The sequence below is a fragment of the Peromyscus maniculatus genome, chromosome 12 (assembly GCF_049852395.1).
Source record: "Peromyscus maniculatus bairdii isolate BWxNUB_F1_BW_parent chromosome 12, HU_Pman_BW_mat_3.1, whole genome shotgun sequence".
Taxonomy (NCBI): Eukaryota; Metazoa; Chordata; class Mammalia; order Rodentia; family Cricetidae; genus Peromyscus; species Peromyscus maniculatus.
The window spans coordinates 46,396,519-46,420,912 of NC_134863.1; the positions used below are offsets into that span (position 1 = coordinate 46,396,519).

A 24,394-nucleotide genomic window follows, 5' to 3' on the forward strand; every position below is an offset into this window, starting at 1 on the left:
TAAGTGAATATATACCATATTGTCTTTCTGGGCCCAGGTTATTTCACTCAGGATGATTTTCTTTCTAGCTCCATCCATTTACCTGAGAATTTTATTTATTTTTTAACAGTTCAGTAATGTTTTATTATATAAATATGCCACTTTTGCTTTATCCATTCAGCCATGGATGGACATATAGTCTGTGTAGTAGTTTGAAAGAAAATGGCACTATTAGAGAGTGGCACTATTACAAGGTGTGACTTTTTTGGAGTAGGTGTGACGTTGTTGGAGGAAATGTATCACCATGGCAGCAGGCTTTGGGGTCTCCTATACTCAAGCTACTCCTGGTGTCACAGTTGCTTCTGCTGCCTGCAAATCAAAATATAAAACTCTCAGCTCCTTTTCCAGCACCATGTCTCCCTGCATGCTGCCAGGCTTCCCACCTTGTCTTGCCATGATGATAATGGACTAAACTTCTGAAACTGTAAGCTGCCCACAATGAAATGTTTTTCTCTGTAACAGTTACTGTGGTCATGTTGTCTCTTCACAGCAGTAGAAACCCTAAGACAGCCTGTTTCTGACCATTATAGCTAGAGCAACAATGAACATGGTTGAGCCAGCATCTCTGTAGTCGAATGTAGAGTCTTTTGGGATGCACAAGTCTTGAATGTCCAAGGGTGGTATAGCTGGATCATGAGGTAGATGCATCCTAGCTTCCTGAAGAACTGGCACACTGATTTCCATAGTGGTTGTACAAGTTTGCACTCTTACCAGCAATGGATGAGTGTCCTCTAACTGCACATCCTCACCAGCATGAGTTGTTGTTTGTTTTATTGATCTTGGCCATTCTGTCAAGTATATGATGAAATCTCAAAGTAATTTTGATTTGCATTTCCATGATGTGCTTGAATTTTTTAGATTTAGCATTTTCCTTAACTGAGGAATTGAGTTATTCTATCTAGTCTTCAATGCCTGAGATTCTCTCTAACATGTCTTTTATTGTGTTGGTGAGGCTTGCCTCTGAGGTTCCTGTTTGAGTTCCTAAATTTTCCATTTATAGTTTCTCCTCAGTTTGGGTTTTTTTTTTTAGTGATTCCCTTTCCACTTTCATGTTTTGAACAGTTTTCTTCATTTCATTCCACTGTTTGTGTTTTCATAGATTTCATTAATGGATTTATTTGTATAATCCTCGAGCATACTCATAATAGCTCTTTTGAAGTCCTTGTCTTATTTTGCAGATATGTTGCATTTCTTGGGGCCTAGTGAAGTAGGGTTGCTGGGCTCCAGGGTAGATACATTGTTCTGGCCGTTATTGAATATGTTTTTGCACTGGAGTATAGGCTTCTGGGTTTGGCATGTGTCTTTGTTAGGGCTTCTATTGCTGTGAAGAGACACTATGACAGAGTGAGTTCCAGGACAACCAGAGCTTCACAGGGAAACCCTGTCTCAGGGGGAAAAAAAGTGGATCAAAGACCTGACTGTAACGCCTCAAGCGGTGTAACTAATGTGCAGCAGGGAAACATTTCAAATCACTGCCACCTTCAACCTCCCAGATAGAACCCAAAAGACAAAAGAAACTAAAGGAAAAGTGACAAACCTTCACCCTTACAGGCTAGCTTTCAGAGTGCTGAAGGTGCTCTGGCTGTCCTGGAACTCACTCTGTAGACCGGACTGGCCTCGAACTCACAGAGATCTGTCTGCCTCGGCCTCCCAAGTGCTGGCATTAAAGACGTGTACCACCACCACCTGGCTGTCTTTTATCCACTTAAGGTTGATTTTGTTTGTATGCTGTGGGAAATTGAGGTCAAATTGAAATCTCCTACATTTATATACCCAGTTTTGCCAGGACAGTTTTTTGAAGAGGATGTTCTTTCTCTAATGTTAGTTTTTAGTGCCTTTGTTAAGAATAAGTCTTAATGAATTAGTTTCCTTGTAGACTCTATACTCTCTTTCATTAAGCTGTCTGTTTTTACGTCAATACCTGTGGTATTTCAGTCACTGCGGCTCTGTACATTTTGTATATCTTGAAATCAGGCATTGTGATACTCAAGTTTTGTTCTTTTTACTCAAGCTTTCTCTAGATGTTCAATTTTTTTCCTTCCATGTGAATTTTAAGATTATATTTGTTACTATTATCTTAATTTCCTGATAAGAAGCACCTTGAGGAAGGATGTGTTTCTTTTGGCTAATGATTTAAGAATGGTGTCTTAGTCACTGTCCTGTTGCTGTGGAGAGACACCATGACCAAGGCAACTCTTTAGGAAGCAATTATTGGAGCTCACTTACAGTTTCAGAGGCTTAGTCCTTTACCATGGCAGGAAGCATGGCGGCAAAGCAGACAGGCATGGTCCTGGAGAAGTAGCTGAGAGCTTTACATCCTGATCCTCAGGCAGTGGGCAGAGAGAGGGGTAGGAACAGGCACTGGACATGGCATGGGCTTTGAAACCTCAAAGGCTACCCTCAGCGACACACCTCCTCCAACAAGGACACACTTTCCAATCCTTCCAAGCACTTCCACTGGGGACTAAGCAAACATATGTGCCCGTGGGAGCTAATATCCTTCAAACCACCGCCAAGTCTAGTATGGCAGGGCAGGCTAGGCAGCAGGAATGTTATCAAAATGAATCTTTGGTCAGGAAGCACCAAGAGACAATGACATCTTCAACTGGATTGCTCCTTTTTATTCTTTCGTGGATTCCTGCCTATGGCACGGTACCACCCACAGTCAGGGTAGATCCCCCCTTCTCAGTGAAACCTTTCTAGAAGCAGCCTTATAGTTATACCCAGAACTCTGTTTCCATAGTGATATGAAACCCAGTTGACAGGGACATTTAACCATTTCAGCTCTGTGTCTTGTCAACTTGACATTCAGACACATCACTATAAGGGCTGGAGAGATGGTTCATCACCTAAGGCACTTGTTTTTGCAGAGGACCTAGATTTGATTCCCAGCACATACACGGTAGCTCATAACCACCTATAAGTCCAGTTCCAGGATATCTGATACCCTCTTCTGACATACATATGAGCAAAACACTCATAAATAAAAAATAAATCAAAGGCATATCACTATAAATCATATTATTCCATCCTTGACTTGTAAAGTCTCATTTTCATCTAATAATGTGAAATGCATTAGGTTCATCTCTAAATATCCCCATAATCTTCAGCTGTTCCAACTTCATCCTAAGGTCCAAAGTTTCTTCTGAGACTAAGGTAATTTAACTGTGAGCCCCTAAAGTCATAACCACATTACATTTTTTCAGTAGATAATGGCACAGAGTAAACATTCTCATCCCATTAAGGAGGAAAGGGGTCATAGCTAGGAAAGATCCGATCAAAGCAAATGTGAAATCTAGCAGGGTAGATGCCAAATGTTGCAGTTCTGTGTCTGGCATCAGGGGTTCCTATTGGATTCATCTCAGCATCAAAGGGTTTGGGCAGACCCACACTCCAGATCTGCTTCCTGCAGCATGCAGAGCCTCTGTCTTGAACTGGCTGCCTTCTGTGTCTTCAGCTTTTCTTAGTAGGTGTTCCATGTTTTGGTATCTCCAACATCCTAGGGTCTCCATTACAACTTAGGCTTCACTTTCAAACTTCATGCAGTGACTTCTCAGGGTCTCCTTGCAGGGATCCCACCCCTGCCTGGCAGTCTTACATCTTTCATGCCTGCAAAACCAGTCTAAGTGGACAGTGCTGCCAGTTTGAGATGGAGCCCAAAGGCCTTGGATCACAGTTGAATTAGCCTTTGTGTGTTGATACATGGCTGGGGTTTATGTGTACTTTCCATGGCAGCTGTTTTTGAGCAAGCAAATCCTTCAGAGGCGTTTTCAGTTTAGGCTCCTTTCTTTAAAATGAATTTGCATTTCACTAGAGTTTTCCATAGGTGGGTCTTGCCTTCCTGGTACCTTTCCTATGCAGAATGCTAGGTTTTTGTCTGTTTTGTTTTTAACAACTGTACAGCTGCTTTCTCAGCAGCCTTGTCTGTAACTTCATATGCATTCCTTTTCCCACCAACAACACATTTTCCATATCTTCCTGCTCTGTCTGTTGCTCCCATTCAGTGTAGACCTAACCGTGAGCAGTCAGTAGTAATCATGCCACAGCCCTCACACTGGCTTGTCTTGAAATTTCTGCTGCCAAATAGAATGAATACATTACTTTTAAATTCATCCCTACTCAAGGTTTCAGGACATAGACAAATGCAGCAGATTCTTTGCTAAAATGTAACATGAGGCTTTTAGCTCTGTTCCGTACAGAGTTCTTTTTGAATAAAATCTCAACCCCTGGGGCTGGAGAGATGGCTCAGTGGGTAAGAACACTGACTGTTCTTCCATAGGACCTGGGTTCAATTCCCAGCACCCACATGGCATTTCACAACTGTCTGTAACTCCTGTTCCGGGGATCCGACACCCTCATACAGACATACATGTGGACAAAACACCAATGCACATAAAATACAGATAAAAAATTAAGTCTCAACTCCTTCATATAGTCCACCATATACTAATTGTACAGTGTTATCTTGGTCATAGGTCATATCACTCTAGACATTTGGATAAATAATTTAATTTCTGTCATTAGAGAGGCATCATCCAGCAACTGATGGAAACAGATGCAAATCCGCAGCCAAACATTAGGTATCACTCAGGGAATCCTGCAGAATAGGGGAAGAAAGGATTATAGGAGCCAGAGGAGTCAAGGACACCACAAGAAAACTCACAGAATCAACTAACCTGGGCTCATGGCGGTTCACAGAGAATGGACCGACTATCAGGAAGCCTGCATGGGACTGACCTAGGCACTCTGCATCTAGGTGACAGTTGTGTAGCTTGGTCCTCTTGTGGGACTCCTAACAGTGGCAACAGGGGCTGACTCTGCCTCTTTTACTGGCTTTTGGGACTCTACTCCTCATACTGGGTTGCCTTACCCAGCCTTAATACATAGGGGAAATGCTTAGTCTTCCTGCAACTTGATATGCCATGTTTTGTTGATACTTATGGGGAGACCTGCCCTTTCCTAAACAGAAACGGAGGAGTAGATTGGGGGTGGGAACAGAGAGGGGGTTTCGGGGAGGGACTGGAAGGAGATGGAGGGCAAACTGCGCCTGAGATGTAAAATAAATAAATTAATAAAAGTTTTTATTTCCTCGAGTAGGCATTACTGCTACTGTTTACTTATTTTTTTTTTTGTTGTTGTTGTTTCTGTTTCTGTCCATTTTCTTTGGTAGACTGCCTAGCATTCTTTAACACTTAAGCCTAAAGGTTGTTAACAGCTTAGGGCAGGAAAGGTTTATTTTCAGCTTCTGGTTTCAGGGTTTAGTCCATCTTGGTGGGACAGGAACGAGGGAACAGCTGCATGGCAGCTGCCAGGGTGCTGAATCCGGAAGCAAAGAGCAGCAGGGATGAAAAGCAGGGCCGACTCCTAGTTACCCACCTGTACCAGCAGGTCCTACAGCCTTATAGAACAGCTGTGGGCATTTGCACACGTGAGCCTGGGTGGGGTGTTAATGTCCAGACTTGTCACAGTCATCTTCATAGCCAAACCCTTCTTGCCGTGGTTCAGAAGGAACGACAGTATCGGTTCTCCTTCCTGTCTCTCGTGAGCAGGAACCGTTTCATGTTTGCTGATGTGTCTCTAACTCCTACCAGCATAGTTGTTTGGTTAAATGTTCCATAAATAGTGGTTGATGTATGATTGCTGATTCAAAGAAATATGTATTCTTCATACCTTAAGTTGTTTTTCTTAATTAACATGTTCCCATGGAAGTTCTCCTATGACTTGAACCTTCTTCCCTTTAGGTTGTCTGGTGCTCTGTCTATCCCCAAGTAGCTGCTACAAACATTCTTTAAATTCTTTTGGAAATTCCCTGTATTATTATGAAAATATGTGAGCATTTTGTCTTCTGTTTCCTAATATTATTGTATTTGTTAAATAATGAAATTGTGTCTAAAAGTGCTTCCTATGACATCAAATAGACTTTTCTGATTAAACAGTTGTGATTAACACTTTAGCTATTCCTCATTTGGTATTGTTTAAAGTCTGTGTGGTAGACTATTTATACCCCTGCAAAAACTATTCAGTGGTATGAGGACTGAACATAGTTTATATGTGTGTGTGTGTGTGTGTGTGTGTGTGTGTGTGTGTGTGTGTGTGTGAGATGAAGCAAAAATTGGAAAGTACTTGCATTTATCAGGCTTTCTATTGATGTTGTTTGTTGAAGATGTGAGGTTCCCGTACTTACAGATAAGCACTAGGGAAACCAGGAAGGTTAAACACGCCGGCTTGTCTCTTCAAAGGAAGAAGATGTTTACCTGTTTTGCACCCAGAAAACTGGGAATGGATGTAGTTTATAACCTGGTGGTCTTTTGCTATCTGAAGGGCCACACTTCACCTGAATCCCTCAGACTAACGTTTGCCGCAGTCACTCTTCCAAACCCTTATCTTGAGCGTGTTTCTGAGTCAATAGAACCGATCTTTATGGAAGAGGTCATATGTACTTTGGGAAGAGTTTCACTGTAAGCTTGTCTTAAGCTTTGTTGTACATGTGGGATTGAGTTAATTATCATCAGGAAACTTCTTTTCCAAAATTGTGCTGTGCTTAAATATGGCTAAAACAAACTGCTTGAGGTCAGACTCTAGAATTTTGAACCTACACTGGCTAAGATGCACTGAACCGGATTTCCTTCTTGCCTCAAGAGGACTGTTCTCTGCCAGTCTTGGTGTTTGCAGAGACCCCCACAGTTGTCATTAAATACAGCTGTTTATCTATCCATGTTAGAGATAAGGTAAAATAAGAGTATCATTTGCTCTCAGTTTTAATATGTTTTCTAAATTACTGCATGCTAAAGCAAAAGCACACGTAATTCAGAAAGATGAGATCTACAGATGCACATTCACCTTCCACCAACTGTGGGAAAGCATAGGTGAGTTGCGAGGAACCAAACAGCTGTACATATTTGTGAGGACGATTATAGGTTGTCTGATGTAATTCCGAAGAAAATCCCAATGTAAGTGAAGTAGGCTTGACTTTTTAATGTGTCATTGAGAACTACTAGACATTTGGTTTTTTTACTTATAATGGTTATAACTAGTTAAATTTTGTGAAGTAGTGAAATTCAGAATTCTAGGAAATACTCACTTGTTACAGTTTGTAATAAATTCATGTATTATACAACATTTAGAACCATATGTATTAATTATTTGTGTATATAACAGGCATCTCAGAGTTATGTTGACGAATGTTCTATGGACGGATTTAGGACGAAAATTCAGAAAGACCCTACCTAGAAATGATGCTAATTTATGTGATGCCAGCAAGGTGCAATCAGACTCATTGCCTTCGACATCTGTTGACAGCATAGAGACATGTCAGAAATTAGATCCTCTTCACCAAAGCCTTAATTTATCTGAAAGGTATGTTACTGAGTATTGATTTTGTTTAATTTACTACTTGTGAAATAGTATAAATCCAATATTCTTGAAAACAAGATTGTTGGAAATGATATTGAAGATCAATACATACAGGTTTGTTTCACTCGAGAACAAACCTTCGAGTTTTCCACCCTGATTTTCAGTTAAATGATGGTTCTGTACTTAACTAAGGAGATGGACAAGGGGTTGAAAAAGGCTTCTTATTTCATTTAGCTTATTTACTTTATGATTAATTGATGTATGTATTTTAGGAATTTTATGATATGAAAGATAATATGTATGCATATTTGTATATATGTGCATATTCATGTTTGTTTGCATACTTTTCTTTATTTTTAACCTTTTACTTTAAAAATTATTTTTAAAATTTTACATGTATACTGTGTTTGCATCATTTCCCCTCCTCTTTTTATGCCCTCCAAACACTTTCAGGTTCTACGCACTCCCTCTCAAATTCATGGCTTATTTTCCTTTAATTATTATTATTGCAAGTATATATATGTATATATATACACACATATGTATACGTATATGGATGCATAGACAAATACAATTTGCTGAGTTCTTTCAGTGTACTTGTATGGATATGTTTTTTAGGCTGACCACTTTATATTGGATAACCAAATAGGGGGTCCTGAGGAAGACTATTTCTCCCCCGTTAGCATTTAAAACGACCCACGGCTCTTCATGTAGGGATGGGGACCCAGTTCAGGTCGTTTAGGCAGCCGTATTGTTGAGACTGCACAAGTGCAGCAGTTTCCCTGCTGTATAGAGAAGATGCTGTCCTGCAGCAGAAGGTCTGATCCTCTGCCTCTCACAGCCTTTCTGCTTCGTCACTTGTGATGTCCTTGAGCCTTAGATGTCGGGGTTGTGTTGTAGATTCGTCAGGTGGAGCTGGGTACTTGATGCTCAGTTGTTCTCTGCATTTTGACCAGTTCTGGCTCTCTATAATGGCCTGTGTCTGCTGCAAAAAGAAGCTTCTCTGATGAGGAATGAGAACTGCACTCCTCTGTAAGGTATAAAAGTAAGTATTAGGGAGGCAGTTAGAGATTAGACTAGCTTGGGGAAGTGGCAGTAGTAGATTCTCTCCTCTAGGTTCCATGACTTAACCAGCTCTGCATGGTTGCCTAGGTTTATTCAGTAGGTCTTAAGTCCAATTAGGTGGCTGTTGTTCACTCCCAGGATATAAGTGCCACCATTGCATCCTTGAGGAACTCCTGCAGTGCTGGTCATTGAGAAGGTTCCCAGGCTTTACAGCTGGGTAGGACTGTTGCTTTTCTCCCTTGGCAGCTTGCATAGCACCTTCAGATACTGTGAGAACTAGTCTTCAGGGAGGAGGCTTCCAGGTCAGATCCACCTGGATTTCTCCAGGTCCTGTGTCTGAAGTGTGTGGTGTCATCAGCAATAGGGTCTCACCTTCAAGTTCTGGAAGGCAGCCAGGGCAATGACAATAGCCTGTATTGTTTTGGAGTCTCATGGGTTCTCCTAAACAACAGTTTGAAGGGAGTTTCCCAGGCCTGGGACTGGGTCTTTTGTTAGTCTGTGGCTCTTGGGGGGAGCATTATCACCACAAGTGGTATAGCTTTCTTTAATTACTATATACATAACTATATATATGAGTAGATCTCCATGTATACTCACATATATGTAGTTTTGAGTAACAATAAAACCACAATTGCCTATGGCTTTTCCAGATATCCATAGTGTTATTTATCCCCCTTTTCTGTATTGCTATCCCTTCCACCAGGACAGTCCCCCATCCCCCCACCCCTCTTTTCATAGCACCTGTGTTCTGCCACTTCTCTTTCTAGAGCTCTTCCACCACTATGATCTCTTTTTATTTTTTTGTTTTCTAAATTGTAGCATATATATATATTTTCGAGACAGGGTTTCTCTGTGTAGCTTTGCACCTTTCCTGGAACTCGCTTTGTAGACCAGGCTGGCCTCGAACTCACAGAGATCCACCTGCCTCTGCCTCCCGAGTGCTGGGATTAAAGGCGTGCGCCACCACTGCCCGGCTTGTAGCATATATTTTAAACATAATTTAATCTGGATCCTCATTACTTTTGGCTTTGTGAGGCTTCTCATATTTTAGACACATCAATTTAGTACAAAAATAATATTAAAATATCACTTCCATATTTTAAATAGTAAACATTCAGTTTAATTTTTAGAAATAATAAGACAAAACTCTGTGTTTTTTGAAAAAAATATTTATTTTTTATTTGTGTGTATGTGCATATGCCCACAGACATCTGAAGAAAGTGTTAACTGTCCTGGAGCTGGAGTTACAGATAGTGTGATCCACCATGTGGGTGCTGGGAACTGAACTCTAGTCATCTACAAGAGTAGCGAGCTCTCTTAATCACTGAGCTGTATCTCCAGCCTCCTATTTTTTTTTTAATTGTATGTAGGGTTTGGTGCTAAAAAGTAGGAATTAGTAGGAATTTTTAATCTGTAATATAATACTTTATATTTTCATTTACAGTTTTAGCTCTTAAATATTTTTTAGGGTTGGTACATTGTTTAGAGTCAGAATAACTTGCCCTTTACCATGGTAGTGCTTCGATATTATGCTCTATAGTCTGGAATTCTCTCTTTCTTTCTATTTGGAGACAGGTTCTCATTATGTCCTCACTTTGCAACTCTGGCTGGCCTGGAACTCTCTATAGAGACCAGGCTGGCCTTGAACTCACAAAGATCTGTCTGCCACTATGGTCTGTAATCTGGATGACAGTAAATACTTTAAACTACAATTCAGATAAAACTAACTTTAAGCAGTTATTTTGAAAAATAAAAATGGTACTTTCTTAAAACATCCAAGTGTAAGTCTTTCTCTGTCTCTGTCTCTGTCTCTCTCTCTTTCACACACACACACACACACACACACACACACACACACACACACACACACACGAACATTTGGGGCTAGAAAGATGGCTCAGTGGTTAAGAGCACTGGCTACTCTTTCAGAGGACCTGCTTTGTATTCTCAGCACCCATGTAGTTATAATTGTTTGTAACTCCAGTTCCAGGGGATCTGTTGACCTCTTCTGGCCCCAATGGACACTAGGCATGGACATGTTGCATAGCCATACATGCAGGCAATATATTCATAAAACAATAACATAACAAATTTAAAATGAACACTTCTTTTAAAGGATGAAATCATAAATTGTTTACTGAGAGTGTCCTAATAAATCATATTTGATAGAAATTTAACTTTTTGAAACAGGACACAAAATAGTTTGTATAAGTTTAAATCAGTCTGTTCTTAGTGTTTTGATTTCTAGCATTAATCTTCTGAAATATTAGAAAACTAATCTCTAACAGTGCTGATATGTAAAGGGCTAGTTAGAAGAATGATTTTAAGGTATTTCTGACCCTTTTGGAAGGAAGCTTCTATTTTCCTCCAGATGACAACAAAATCATTAGTCCCCCCCTCACACACACCCCCGCCCTCATACTTTACAACACTGTGTAGTGTTCCATTCTTTCTGAAGAATAGTTTTCCCCAAGAATTGTTACCAGCTAAATGACGTGCTATGAAGCTTTAGTATAAGGAGTTCCATTAGGACTCTAGTTCTCCCCCTCTCCTCCTTCCCTCCCATCCAGTTCCCAGCATCCAGCTCTCTTTGCTAAGGTCTAGGCCGACTAAACTCAGACTTACTCCAAACTACAAACATAATCTTGATTCTCAACTCATCCTGATGTTTGTATCCCTTTGCTATCTGGTGAATGGCCTACCCACATACTCAGTTCTATAAATTAGAACTAGGGAATGGCCCTTAACCTCTCCCCACCCCCCACCCCCTGCTTTTTTCATCCCTTACATCCCATCATTTACTATATTTAGCTATTTTGATTTCAAATTAAATCTATATTGAAATAATGTCTATTTCCAGCACTCTAGTCTAAGCCCTACTAATACTGTGTCTTTATTATTATGATAGTAATTTGTGTGGGCTTCCTGTGCATATACTTTTTCTTATAAAGTCATTCCTTCTCTTTATTTTAAAAGTCAGATGGTACTTGTTACTTTCAAGGTAAAGTTGCTGTAGTTGGGCACACAGGGCCTTATGACTGACACTTCGTGTCTCCTGTGTCTGTTTGCTCCTCCACAATTGTGTTTTTCCTGGGGAACTATTACATCTCACTGAATGCCATGTGCTCTTTCAGACATGTTCTCAGTCCTTTTATCTTGTGAACAGTCTCCTCTTCCATCTTGACGTATTTCTGCTGGCTCTGAACATTGAGCTCATTCATCTTTGACTCCCATCTTAGGTAGCTACACTTGAGCCACTCCCACCCCCCTCCTGTTTAATAGCCTATTCATCATAGCACTCATATTTTGATTTTTAACTCCTTTGTGTCCTTGACAGGATAAAACTTTGTGAGAATAAGAACTACATTACATTTTATTCTTTTCTCCTTTTTCTGCTAGTATAGTACTAGGCATATACTCAATAATAACTATTTGCTGAATAAAAAAAGCAATTACTTCTTAACAGAGAGATATCTTCAGACCTTTATTGATGCATATTTTCCTCCATCAGAGTGAATTTTCGCCTCTGTAATTTTGATGACAACCAGGAAAAGAGATTGCAAGCCTCAAATAAAGAAATTGGAGAACTCTTGGGTACGGCCTTGGATGAATGTGTTCTGGGACTCACTGTTTTCAGGAGGAGGTTTGCGTCTCCTTCATGACATGAGGCCTTTTTTTTTTTTTTTTTTTTTACTTTTACCCTGCTAGGACATATTATTTCAGAAAAACAAAAAGATAAAAAAAAAATTACCTTTGCTTTTAAATTTTGTCCTAAAGTTTAACTTTTAAATAAACAAAAATTACATATTCAATTACAGAAATGACTTCTTGTTATAAATTTTGCTTTCATTCTGGTGTCTATGGGCAGTGAACCAAGAGTCTTTTATGTAAGGACCGTTTGACCTTTTGATTCCCAGGTAAGACTAATGGGACAAATAGCAAACATGTGGTTCAAGTCAGCTGTATAATATAATGAAAATAAAGAGTCAGGAATGACAGAAATACCAAACTAGCAGTGTGTTCAGTGTACGTCTAAAAAACAAAAAGCAATGGGGCTTGTTTTAAAACATGATTCTTTGGATGTGTTTGACTCTTTCTAAAGGACACATTAATACATTTTACTGTAGAGCTTATTTCCACATGTGGTTCACATCTGTTTTCCTGGTTGAAGATTTCCAGACTTTTATTAGCCTTAGTCAGCAGGAGCTGAGTGGGATACACACAGAGGATGAACTTACTCTTGCTTCTGTTTATGAGCAGCAGAGATTATTAGTGAAGTACAGGACATTATATATTCATATTCTTTAAGGAGAGTTACTGATACTTGAAATTAATCTAAATGGTGTATTTATTATTTTTTCTTAAATTATACATTTGAAACAAAAAAAATTACAACATATTCCAAATACTGTTACCTTATGGTTTCTTTAGGCCAGTAATATTCTAATTGAGTGATAATTTAATTTGTTCACTTAAAATTTAGCTTTGTGAAAGGAAGAAGAAATCTGTGAATCTTGGGGTTAGGGACATAGCTTGGTTGGTAAAGCGTCTGTCATGCAAGCATGCAGGCCTGATTTTGATCCCAGCATCCACGTAAAAAGCAGGATGTAGTGGTGCGTGTTTGCAGCCCCAGCACTAGGGAGGTGGAAATAGGAACTCTGGAGCTCACTGGTCAGCCACCCTAGCTTAATTGGCAAGCCCTAGGTCCCACGTGAGGGGCTTTGTGCAAAAAATACTGTGTACGGCTCTCGATGAACAACAACTGTGGTTGTTCTCTGTCCTCCACATGTACACATATGCACACATGTACATACACTCTTACCCAACATGTATCCACCTACACATGAACATATACATATACTTACACACATACCTACTCACACACACACACACACACACACACAGACAGACAGATAGATAGAAAGGAAATCTGTGGATCTTCTAAAATTATAGACCCGTGAGATGGCCATTGGGTAAAAGCACTTGGTGTGCAAGTTTGACAAGCTGAATTTCGTCTCTGAATTCATAGCGGAAGACTGGAACTAATTCCTGAATGTAGTCCTCTGACCTTCATACCTGGACTGTGGTATGTGTGTACACACATAATTTAAAGTTTTAAAAGAAGAAAATAGAAAAAACTTAATAATTCTTACTTTAAGATGCTGCTTTAGAAGTTGTAATTTGAATTATGTCATCTGAGAGATGAGTGGATTTATGTCCTTGTTAAAAATGTCACATACTATACTTTTTATTAATGTATATTATAGAAAGTAATGTAAATTATAGAAAAACGAAGTTGGATTATCCATGTAACTTTTTATATTGCAGCTACATTCTCAGGTCTAATTATTATTTTTCCATAGATTTTATTTTATTAAAAATGGCTGTTGAAATGATTGCATATTAATATATCATTAGTTTTTCAATGCTTCCCTACATTTGTTAAGTATTTGTGAAGATATGCCTGCAGTGGAGCCATAGAAGCTGGCACAGCTTTCTTAACACACTTTCTCCTGACTTCTTTCTCAATATTCGTTTCTGCTGTGGTTTGGTATATTTTTTATGTTCTGAAGTGCAGTCTTATAGTTATTTCATAGTACTTATATATTTAGGAAAACAAATTGGATATAGTATATGACATGACAACTTTCATTCCTTCATTCCAGATTGAGATAACTTCAGAGCTTCTTGAAATACAAGGTAGTGCTTGATAATAGGGACAGTACTAATTTATAGAGTTGTAGTCCCAAAGACAGATCAGCTACTATGAATTTGGTTTACTCTATAGTCTATATTCTCTAGGGCCATCACACAAGCTCCTTTTTTTTTTTTTTTCCTCAAGGTATCCAAAGTGGCTCTTATCCATAGCTAATAGAAGGTATTGGACAATGGCTATGAATTTTGAAGAGCTGAGGAAATGACCATAGTCATTGCTAGGTGTAAGTTATACTTAATTTTCCAAAGATTAGATTTTTACCAAGGTTGCAGAGTCTAATAGTTCAAAATTAACATTGACCAAGACTTCCAAAAATAGAAAAGGGGAAATATGGTGATATTTTATTTGTACTGAAATGTGATTTTATTTGTATGTTAATAAATAAAGTTGCTAATAGCAAGCCATCGCAGAAGCTGGGCATTGGTGGAGCATGCCTTTTATCCCAGCTCTTGGGAGGCAGAGCTAGGCAGATCTCTGTATGTTCAAGGATACAGCCAGCATTGGAGACAAACGCCTTTAATCTCAATACCAACCATAGAAGACCTGGAGGTCTGTACAGACAGGCAGTGATGAGGCGGTCATGTGGTTGGGTTTACAACCAGTGAGAAGGCAGAACAGAAACACTATAAAAAGACAGACACACAGGAGGTAGATCTCTTTTGGAGAGGTAGGGCAACAGCGACAGGGAAGGGTAAGGTTTTTAGCTCTTAGCTCTTGCTCTGACCTCTTGGCTTTCATTTCTGCATTGGCTCTGTGTTTCTTATTTAAATAAGACAGTTGGTTACATCTACACTTCAATAATATGAAATTCAACTAAGTTTCCATTTACTTTGAATATACATGCTAGCAATTGTGTTAATTACTTTGAATCTATTATTTTGTTTAATTCTCGCTGTCGAAGGTAGATACTCTTCCCATGTTAGTGATGAGGTGATCAGTGCTCAGAAACAGAAATTTTGGTAAGTAACTCTCCTAAAACAAGTGTTACTTGGTGGTGGAATCAGATTCCTGACCTGCTGTGAGCATCTGCAGCCTGTGCTCATAATTCCTGTTCTGTGGTTTCTTTCTTCACCCTTTCGCCCTTTGGAATCTCCATGTTTTTCTCTGCAGGAAAATAGGAATTGGGCTTTACTACATGTTACGTAGTTCATTAACCTTTGGTGTTCTACTCATTCTTCATTTTGTTCTGTGGCATTCGTTCACATAGCCGTAGAGTGTTTTCTAGTTGAAAAGCAAAGTGTTGGGGACATGTTGGGATGTGTCTTGAGCCCTTTGACAGCTTTGGGGGACCTTCAAGGTCTATAGCACCTCAGGGAACGCAGCTTCTAGTGCTTAGTGTCTAATCTTTTAAAGTAATTTTTGTTTTTTCTGTTCTAGGAAAGAATCGTGAGTTTGTTATTTGACTAATTTTCGTATCCAGCTTACATTTATTTATCTTTCCAAGTTTCATTTCCCCCTTTTTTGATTTTTTCTTTCTTCAAACTCTACTAGCATAACAAATAATATGAGGATGGGATGTGAGGGCCCTCTGGCTACAACCTCAGTTACCCCGTCGTTTGCCAGGGTTGATTCGGTGGACCTGGTTCTTCTTCACCACTCCGTGAGCGTCCCTCCTGAAGCTGCCACGCTGATCTTCCTCACAGAGGTGGACAGGTCAACTGAGACGGATTGGTCAGGGTATATGAATAGCTGTGCCAACCAAGCTAAAGAGAATTGGATGACCATTTATTATTCAAAAGAAAATTCTGAGCAGTATTCTTTCCTTGCTGGTTTTTTTTAGGTCAGTTTATCCTTTTCAGCATTGTTTAGTACTAGAATTCTTTGTATACAGCCCCTTTATTTTCAGGAAGAAATGCTTATTTTAGGTACTGAACACTTGAAGCCATCTTTAAATTATGCTCCCGTCAGATATTTAAACACACACAAAATGATAGTTGGCATTTCTTTGATATATCTCCTATGTGCCCACAAATTTTTCCTACAGCTTTTGGATTCACTTTCTCTATAATGGGAAACACCTTATTGATTTTCAAAATGAGTTGTCAGTTTAGTGTATCGTAGCCCTGGTTGCCCTGGAACTCACTACAGACCAGGTTGGCCTTGAACTTAGAGATCAGCCTGCCTCTGCCTCTGGAGTGCTGAGATTAAAGGCGTGTGCTACCACTGCCCAGCAAAAGCAAATAAAATTCTATGTGCACTAAAACATTTCCTTGGAAAAATCTGATGATAACCTAAATGTATTTCTGTCTTACTCCAACTTTTCCTTCCTTCCTTCCTTCCTTCCTTCCTTCCTTCCTTCCTTCCTTCCTTCCTTCCTTCCTTCCTTCCTTCCTTCCTTCCTTCCTTCCTTCTTTTTCTTTCCCCAAGACAGGGTCTCACTGTATAGACTAGGGTAGCCAAGAACTCCCAGAGATCTCTTTGCCTTTGCTCCCCAAGTGTTGGAATTAAAGGCATGTGCCACTACACCCAGATTAATTTTTTTCTTAAAGTGTTGAGAGTCATAATTGATTTTTGTTTTAGAACAGTGCATAGTATGAGATCAGAAGAAGTGAATCTTGAGATTTCTTTTGATTCTTCATTGCCCCCACCACTTCAAATCTAGCATTTCTTTTCAATCTAGTGCTTCAAAGGATAATCCTTTCTGGAATCAAGTGTACAAAGCAGACAGTACTAATAGGATACTTAGAGGTTTAAATGATGCAACAATAATGAAAAATACCTCTGTGCTACTTCCTCCAAATTGGAGTGCACTTCCGTTCTTTTTTATCCATCTTAAACACTAATTTAAGGGAGCTGTACTTACTGTCAGCTTTGATTTTAGATCATAGATATTGTTTAATCATTGTAGAACTCCTTTTTTAATGGTGGTTATACTAGAAGTAGATATTCAAGGATTTCCTGAAGTACCTACCTGTAGAAGGTCTTAGTTATCCATAACCCACTTTTATGGAATGAAAGAAGCAAGTGCCCAAAGACAGCAGGCTCTCAGGGGAGAGTGCATTAGAACACTTGGTCACATCACTCACGCTCTGAGATTGGGATGCTCAGTGTTTAAAATAGAAAGCTAATTTAAAGTTAGTATCGGTGGCTAATTTTGTTGTTATTAATGTGTATGTGTGTATGATGTGTGAGAATATGAGCACGCATGTACTACAGCACATCTGTGGAGGGCAGAGAGCAACTTTTGGGACTCGATGCTCTGCTTCCACCTTGATGTGAGAGCTAGGGATTGAACTCAGGTTGTCAGGCCATCTCACTAGTCCTAAAGTTCTTTTAAGGCCCCGCATCTTACATGGTTTGGAGTATAGTGAAAGGAACACAATGTCTTAACATATTGAAAGTAGATAATGCTTCTGAATATTTAACAAGATTCAGTGAAGTTGACATTTTTATTTAAGCAAAAGTACTTAAGCCTTTTCAGAATATATCCTTTATTTCCATAAGATATCAGCAAAGCATGTTCGCTACATGTTTGTAGTAGTTAAGGGGACGTGGGGCATCCAATAAAGGAGAAACGAGTGCTTTGAAATCTGATAACTATCAAGCTTGGTAACGAACACCTGTACTCTGTACCCTGCTGCTGGAGAGACTGACGCCAAGTGGATTGATCCTGAAATTGGGCCAGCTTGGACAACATAATGAGAACGCGTTTACAATAAAACAAAAGCAGTCGCTGGGGCTAGAAAGAGGGCTCAGTGGGTAAGAGCATTTGCTGCTCTTGCAGAGGGCCCAGGGTTGGTACCCAGTACCCACACCAGGTACAACCATCTGTAACTCTAGTTCCAGGGCAGCTGACACTCTGTTTTGGCTTTCCACCATACACAAGTAAAATAACTAAATACATACTTTAAAAACCTAAAAAAAGACACCCCCACCCCCCCACCCCCTACCCCCCCATCCCCGGCAAATGAGAACAGTTGCCTTGAACAAGTCAGTAGGGTCAAATGCTGTCTTTCCTCCTCCCCCTACCATGGTGGAGTCAAACCCTAGACCTTGCGCATGCGAGTCAAAGGCAGTCTTGAGGAAATCTTTGTAGTGTGGCAACACATCACTTGCTCACAATGGAAGCTGAGTAACCAAGGAGATTCTGCCACTGGTTTTTGATTATGAAGATACAAGACATACAGTATATCTACTATGGAGTCCACCAATTTAGCAAACTTTAAATATTTCAGATATACTATACACTTCTAAACATTTAACCTATCGCCTTATTCATCTGATGTTATTATAATGTTAACATAGACATTACCATCAGTGTATGTGCCGTTTTGTTTGTGGAATCTAGCATTACCACGGATGTAATCTGAATGTCTTTCTTAATGGATGTAGCATTCATCATTTGGTGATCACAAGTGTCTATCAAGGATCTTTCTACTAAGTGAAAACATAAATGTCATGGATTGGTTTGTGGTGATATGTGTTTTTAATAAATACTGGAAAAGAAATAAAACATTTTTTTGAGAAAAATTGGTTAAACTTTTAAGTACTGCCATAGTATCTCTTAGTAAAGTTAAAGATATTATAGTCACATGCTGATAATATGCCCCATAATTTGTAGGAAACAATACTTTTAGAAGCAAAATGTTTTATCTACCCCAAATTTTGAGTATCTGTGTGTTGATTTCCTGACTGTTACGATTCTGAGAGAGCTTACTTGCACTGAAGTGACAATGTTTGAAAATTCAACTTCATGGGATACATTTTTTCTTTTCTTTTTCTTCTTTCCCCACCCCTGAAAACTCTAGTACAGTACAGTGTTTGTCATTCTATATGGCAGGATACCCAGAGTTATATTGACGGATATCCTGCGAACGGAGTTAGGAAGAAAATACTTAAAGATCCCATCTATAACTGAGGCCAGTTTGAGTGATACAGCCAACCTGAAGTCAGAGCAACTTTCTTCATCATCTGATGGCAGCTTAGAGTCTTGTCAGAATGTAAATCATCACGAGAGCTTTTTATCTGAAAGGTATGTCTAGTGCTAAAAATATATATATTCATTCTTTTTTTTTTTTTTGGTTTTTCAAGACAGGGTTTCTCTGTGTAGCTTTGCGCCTTTCCTGGAGCTCACTTGGTAGCCCAGGCTGGCCTCGAACTCACAGAGATCCGCCTGCCTCTGCCTCCCGAGTGCTGGGATTAAAGGCGTGCGCCACCAACGCCCGGCATATATTCATTCTTATGTACCTGATCTTTCCTCCCAGATACATATTGTAAATATAAGACAAATATGTTTTAATGGCTGATGTGACTTTCCCACACTGAGTAGAATGGCTTTGGAAGTAGCAGTTCATGGCTCATAATCAGAATCAAAAGTCCATTCTTGTATTTTGGAAAAGTGGATACAAACACTGAATGAAACTTGAGTTACCTGCTTTAGTATCATACCCATTTATCTGGTATAATAGAAATAATTCAATTTCTCCCTTCTTTTCTCTTCCTGTCTAACCTTCTACCCATCTGTCTGTACATTTCTCTGTGAATCTGTCCATATTCATATCCATATCTATATCCATCCATCCACCCACCCACCCACCCACCCACCCACCCATCCATCCATCCATCCATCCATCCATCCATCCACCCACCCACCCACCCACCCACCCATCCATCTTTACTCATAATACCAGGAAAACTGAACCTTGCATTTAGTGCTCAGTACATATTTATTGAACAAATGGATGAACACACTGCTGACAAAATCTGTTTGCAATAGTTGAATTCCATTAGCAAGTGCAGCTTACTCTACTACTTAAGATAGATATTAACAAATATAGCTTATGGTACTACTTAAAATAGATAGCTATTAAGTTGCTTTGTTTCAGGCACTAGGAGGAGGTTCTTACATGGACTAGAACTAAGAAATACTTTGTCAAAAAAGCTAGAAGATGCTCAGTTAATGAATTCTACTGGGTTTTTGTTTTGAGAGAGAATTTCTTCTGCTCAGTAACAGGTCTTGAACTTGTGACCCTTTGTCTTCTCTTGAGTGCTGGGCTTCCTGTGTGCACCACCAAGTTTGACTTCTAGATTTTTTTTAAATGTTCACTTGCTATAGACTACTCAAACTTATTTTCTGCTTTCAGTCTGTAGAATTCAGAGTTTTTGTTTCAGTGAAAATTTGTTCTGGTCTTAATGTCCCTTCTAACTCTTGTTTAAACTTATATTTTCACAGTAAGCCTCATGCTTATGGTTCCCCCATTAAAGGCTTATAACAAAGTCCTTAACATTTCTAACAAATAGTATCTTTTTAAAACTTTTTATTTCTTATCAGCTTCTGCGTTTTCCATATCTGTGTTCTGATTCATGAAGTGTCAAAGCTAACTTACATAATTAGTCTCTGTTCTACTCCTTTCTCTTGTTGTGACGGAATATCCTGGCAAAAGCTGCTTAGGGGAAAAAGGTTTTCTTATCATTCACAATTCCAGATTATAGTCCATCATTGTGGGTAAGTGACAGTGACAGGAGCTTAAAGCAGCTTATCACACCATGTCCACAGTCAAGACCAGGGAAAATAAGTGCATGTGTTCTCATGTGTGCTCATGTGTGCTCGCTTGCTTGTGTTCAGCTTGCTTTTCTTACCCTTCATAACTCAGGACCTCATGCCTAGCGAATGGTGCCTTTCCATAGCAGTTAACACAGTTAAGACCATCTGCTACAGATATGCCCACAGGCTAACCCAGAGTAAACAGTTCTTCAGTGAGACACTCTTTCCATGTGCTTCTATATTATTCCAAATTGGCAATTAAAGTTAGCCAGGACAATCTCTTTTAAAAATTGTCCCTTCTCCAAATAAGAATTTCAGAGATGGGCTTGAGAGATGGCTCTGTAAACGGAGGCTCTTCTTTGTCCCTCCCCATCCTGTAGCCATTTCCAACCTTTAAAGGTAACACACACACACACACACACACACACACACACACACACACACACACATTAACTGTGCATTGCACACAAGCCAGCCAAAGGTAATTTTTTGTTTGTTTTATGTTTGAGCATGTAAAATATATGTCATGTGTCTTGTAGTTACTTTAGATATATATTTTTTTTCTCATGTCTGTAGTTAGGATTTTCAGGGTCTTCCTTGATTAAACCTGATCTCTTCTAACTTGGAATGAATCCATAGACTCTCACCTTCTGTGGAAACAAAAGCATAATGTCTTCCCCAAAGTGGCAGACCTTTTGGCTTAAATTTTGTAGTCAAGGTATTTTTAAAATATACAGATTGGTTTAATCTAGTAGCTTCCATAACCAAATGTCTCATAGCAGTCAAAAATTTTAAAGACAACACAGTAATGTACATAATCCAGACTTTCTGTGCATTTTCCATCCTCATGTGGCTTATTTTCTTTATATTACTTTACTCCCCTTTCTAAGGACTTTATTTTACTATTTTAAATCTATATTTTAATTTAAGGCTGTATATGTATTTTCTCCTTTCTCTCTAAAGCCTCAGCACATCTTTTAAACACTCTGTTACCTGTTTAGAGGCCTTTCTGCTGAATTTGTTTTTACTGTGTTTCTTAACCCTTTGTCTGTATGAGCAAAAACCTTAACCTGCCCCGCAATGAGCTGCCAGAGCTTGTGCTGAATGCTTAAGCCCCCAAGCAGTGACTGAGAGAACCCTCTCTGTACCGTGGCTTCTGAGAAACTGTGGAAACATGCTACATGGCTTAGCTCATGGTGGTTGGTAGCTGGATTTATCTTGTTGGGAGATGTATCTCTGCGCTACTGCTGGCATGAGACTTTGAGATTAGGAAGTCCAGTGTGGCTCTGTTTCTGTGTGTTCAGAACCTTTTTTAAGCTTTCTCAGGTCTTATGTGGGTCCATGCCAGACTGTGGGTGCCATATGTAAACAGAGGCTTTTCTCTGTCCTGCCCCATCCCCTAGCCATTTCCAAATGATCACTCAGAGGCTTATATTAATTATAAATGTTTGGCTGATGGCTCAGGCTCATTATTAACTAACTCTTACATTTAAGTTAATCCATTTTTATTAATCTTTGTATCACCACATGGCCTGTGGCTTACCAGTGTTCTGGCATCTTGCTCCTTTGGTTACTGCTGTCGTCTGTCCTGACTTCACCCTTCTTCATCTCCATCTTCAGTTTGATAGTCCTTCCTAACCTTATTCTGCCATGCCATTGGCCAAACAGCTTTATCAACCAATGAGAACATCACATATTCACAACATACAGAAAGACCGTCCCACAGCGTGGCTCAGTGGTTAAGAGCACCTAGAGGACTTGGGTTTGGTTCCCAGCACCCACATGACAGCTCACAACCATCCATAACTCCAGTTTCAGGGATCAAATGACCTCTTTTGACCTTTGTGAACACCAGCACTCAACTGGCATACATGCATACATGCAAGCAACATACTCATGCATATAAAAAAAACAAATATGACAAAAAATTAATTAAAAGAGAATTTCAGTATTATTATCCAGATAGTAGATTGAATGTATAATTAAAGATGTTAGAAATGCACTTATCACATTATTTTGTGTTTGTTTCTGCCTATTCTAGTAGATTGAAAGGACCATACTTAAGGAGAGGTATTGTGCCATATTTATCCGTATAATCACTATCAATGCAAATGAATTTCATCTGTCTAGGTTAATGTTGATGATATTAACCTAGACTTTTTCTTTCTTTCTTTCTTTCTTTCTTTCTTTCTTTCTTTCTTTCTTTCTTTCTTTCTTTCTTTCTTTCTTTCTTTCTCTCTCTCTCTCTCTCTCTCTCTCTCTCTCTCTCTCTCTCTCTCTCTTTCTTTCTTTTTTTTTTTTTCCTGAGACAGGGTTTCTCTGTGTAGCTTTGTGCCTTTCCTAGATCTTGTTCTGTAGACCAGGCTGGCTTTGAACTCACTGAGATCTGCCTGCCTCTGCCTCACGAGTGTTGTGATTAAAGGTGTGCGCGCCGCTGCCGCCGCCGCCACCGCAACCACCACCACCACCACCACCCGGCTCAATGTTTGTGACATTTAACCTTGAGCTTAATTTTCCTGAACTGTAAAAAGGGAATTAATTTAGAATGTATTTACTACTTTATAAAATAGTTACATTATCATTTAAATTTTTATATTTTATCCTAATGTATATAGATGTTTTGCCTGTATATATGTGTGTGTACCATGTACCATACCCATAGAGATAAGAAGAGGGTGCTGGGTCCCCTGGGACTCGGATACTGGGAATCAAACCCTGGTCCTCTGGAAGAGCATCCAGTGCTCTTAACCTCTGAGCCATCTTCCAGCCTCATTAAATTATCTTTTTAAATATCAAAGTGATAAATTTTCTGCACATAAAATATAATATAAACAAAAATGTTACAATTTAAGCACTTTTTGTTGAAATTTATGCTGTTATTTTCCATAGAATACAAATTATGTTGATATATATTTATGTAATTAAGAAAATAGCTCTAATGTGAGGAGCTTAGGAAACTATAAATTATAATCTGTACTTTTCTTTTCTTTTTTTTTTTTGGTTTGGTTTTTCGAGACAGGGTTTCTCTGTGTAGCTTTGCGCCTTTCCTGGGACTCACTTGGTAGTCCAAGCTGGCCTCGAACTCACAGAGATCCGCCTGGCTCTGCCTCCCAAGTGCTGGGATTAAAGGCATGTGCCACCACCGCCCGGCTAATCTGTACTTTTCATGTCCTATACTAAAGATGAATAATTATAGTCAGTATGAAATTTGTTTGTTTCCAGAATCTATTCCGTGAACCTAGCTCTCTTCAGGTTCCTTATAAGCAGTGAAATTTCTGGGTAGCTTTGATGTGCCCTCTGAAAATCAGTTCTCTTGTTGTCTTGAATTCTTACATTTGGAATAAGCACAAACATGGTAGCCAGACCTGGATTCAGCTTTCATCTGTGTTGCTGGCACAGAGTTACCCTGGCAAGTGCCTTGTGTCTTTAACACAGGGATAAGAATGTGTGTCTTTTGGGGTTGATGGTTAGATTTGAGTAAAATCCATAATCTGGTGCCTGGTAATAAGTGGTAGCATTATTTTTATGCCCTTTTATTGCTGCTAGTTAAAAGAATCTATTAAAGGCTGTTGCTGTAGTTGATGCTTCTGAAGCCGTCTACCCTGGAAATGCCAGAATGATCTGAGACCACTGTTGCCAACAGCACTGTGGCCAAAGCATTTGACGGATCTTGATTGGCCTCAGCATTTAGTTTAAGGAGGAGTCCAAAGCTCCTCAAGTGAAACTTCCGTTCTCTC

The 24,394-nt window shown here is 39.3% G+C and overlaps 1 protein-coding gene across 10 annotated transcripts in view; it reads left to right on the top strand.

The window, feature by feature from the left end:
* Positions 1-24,394, top strand: part of Senp7 (SUMO specific peptidase 7) — a 107,403-nt gene that overhangs the window by 34,928 nt on the left and 48,081 nt on the right. For 5 of the 10 annotated variants that reach the window (XM_076548999.1, XM_076549000.1, XM_076549006.1 and 2 more), the window contains 2 exons: positions 7,198-7,395; positions 18,954-19,145. The exons of 2 other annotated variants lie outside the window; for them this stretch is intronic. In XM_076548999.1, coding sequence (XP_076405114.1) covers positions 7,198-7,395; positions 18,954-19,145 — 390 coding nt within the window. The remainder of the gene's footprint in view (positions 1-7,197; positions 7,396-18,953; positions 19,146-24,394) is intronic. 3 more of the 10 variants (XM_076549003.1, XM_076549004.1, XM_076549002.1) reach the window with 2 other exon arrangements.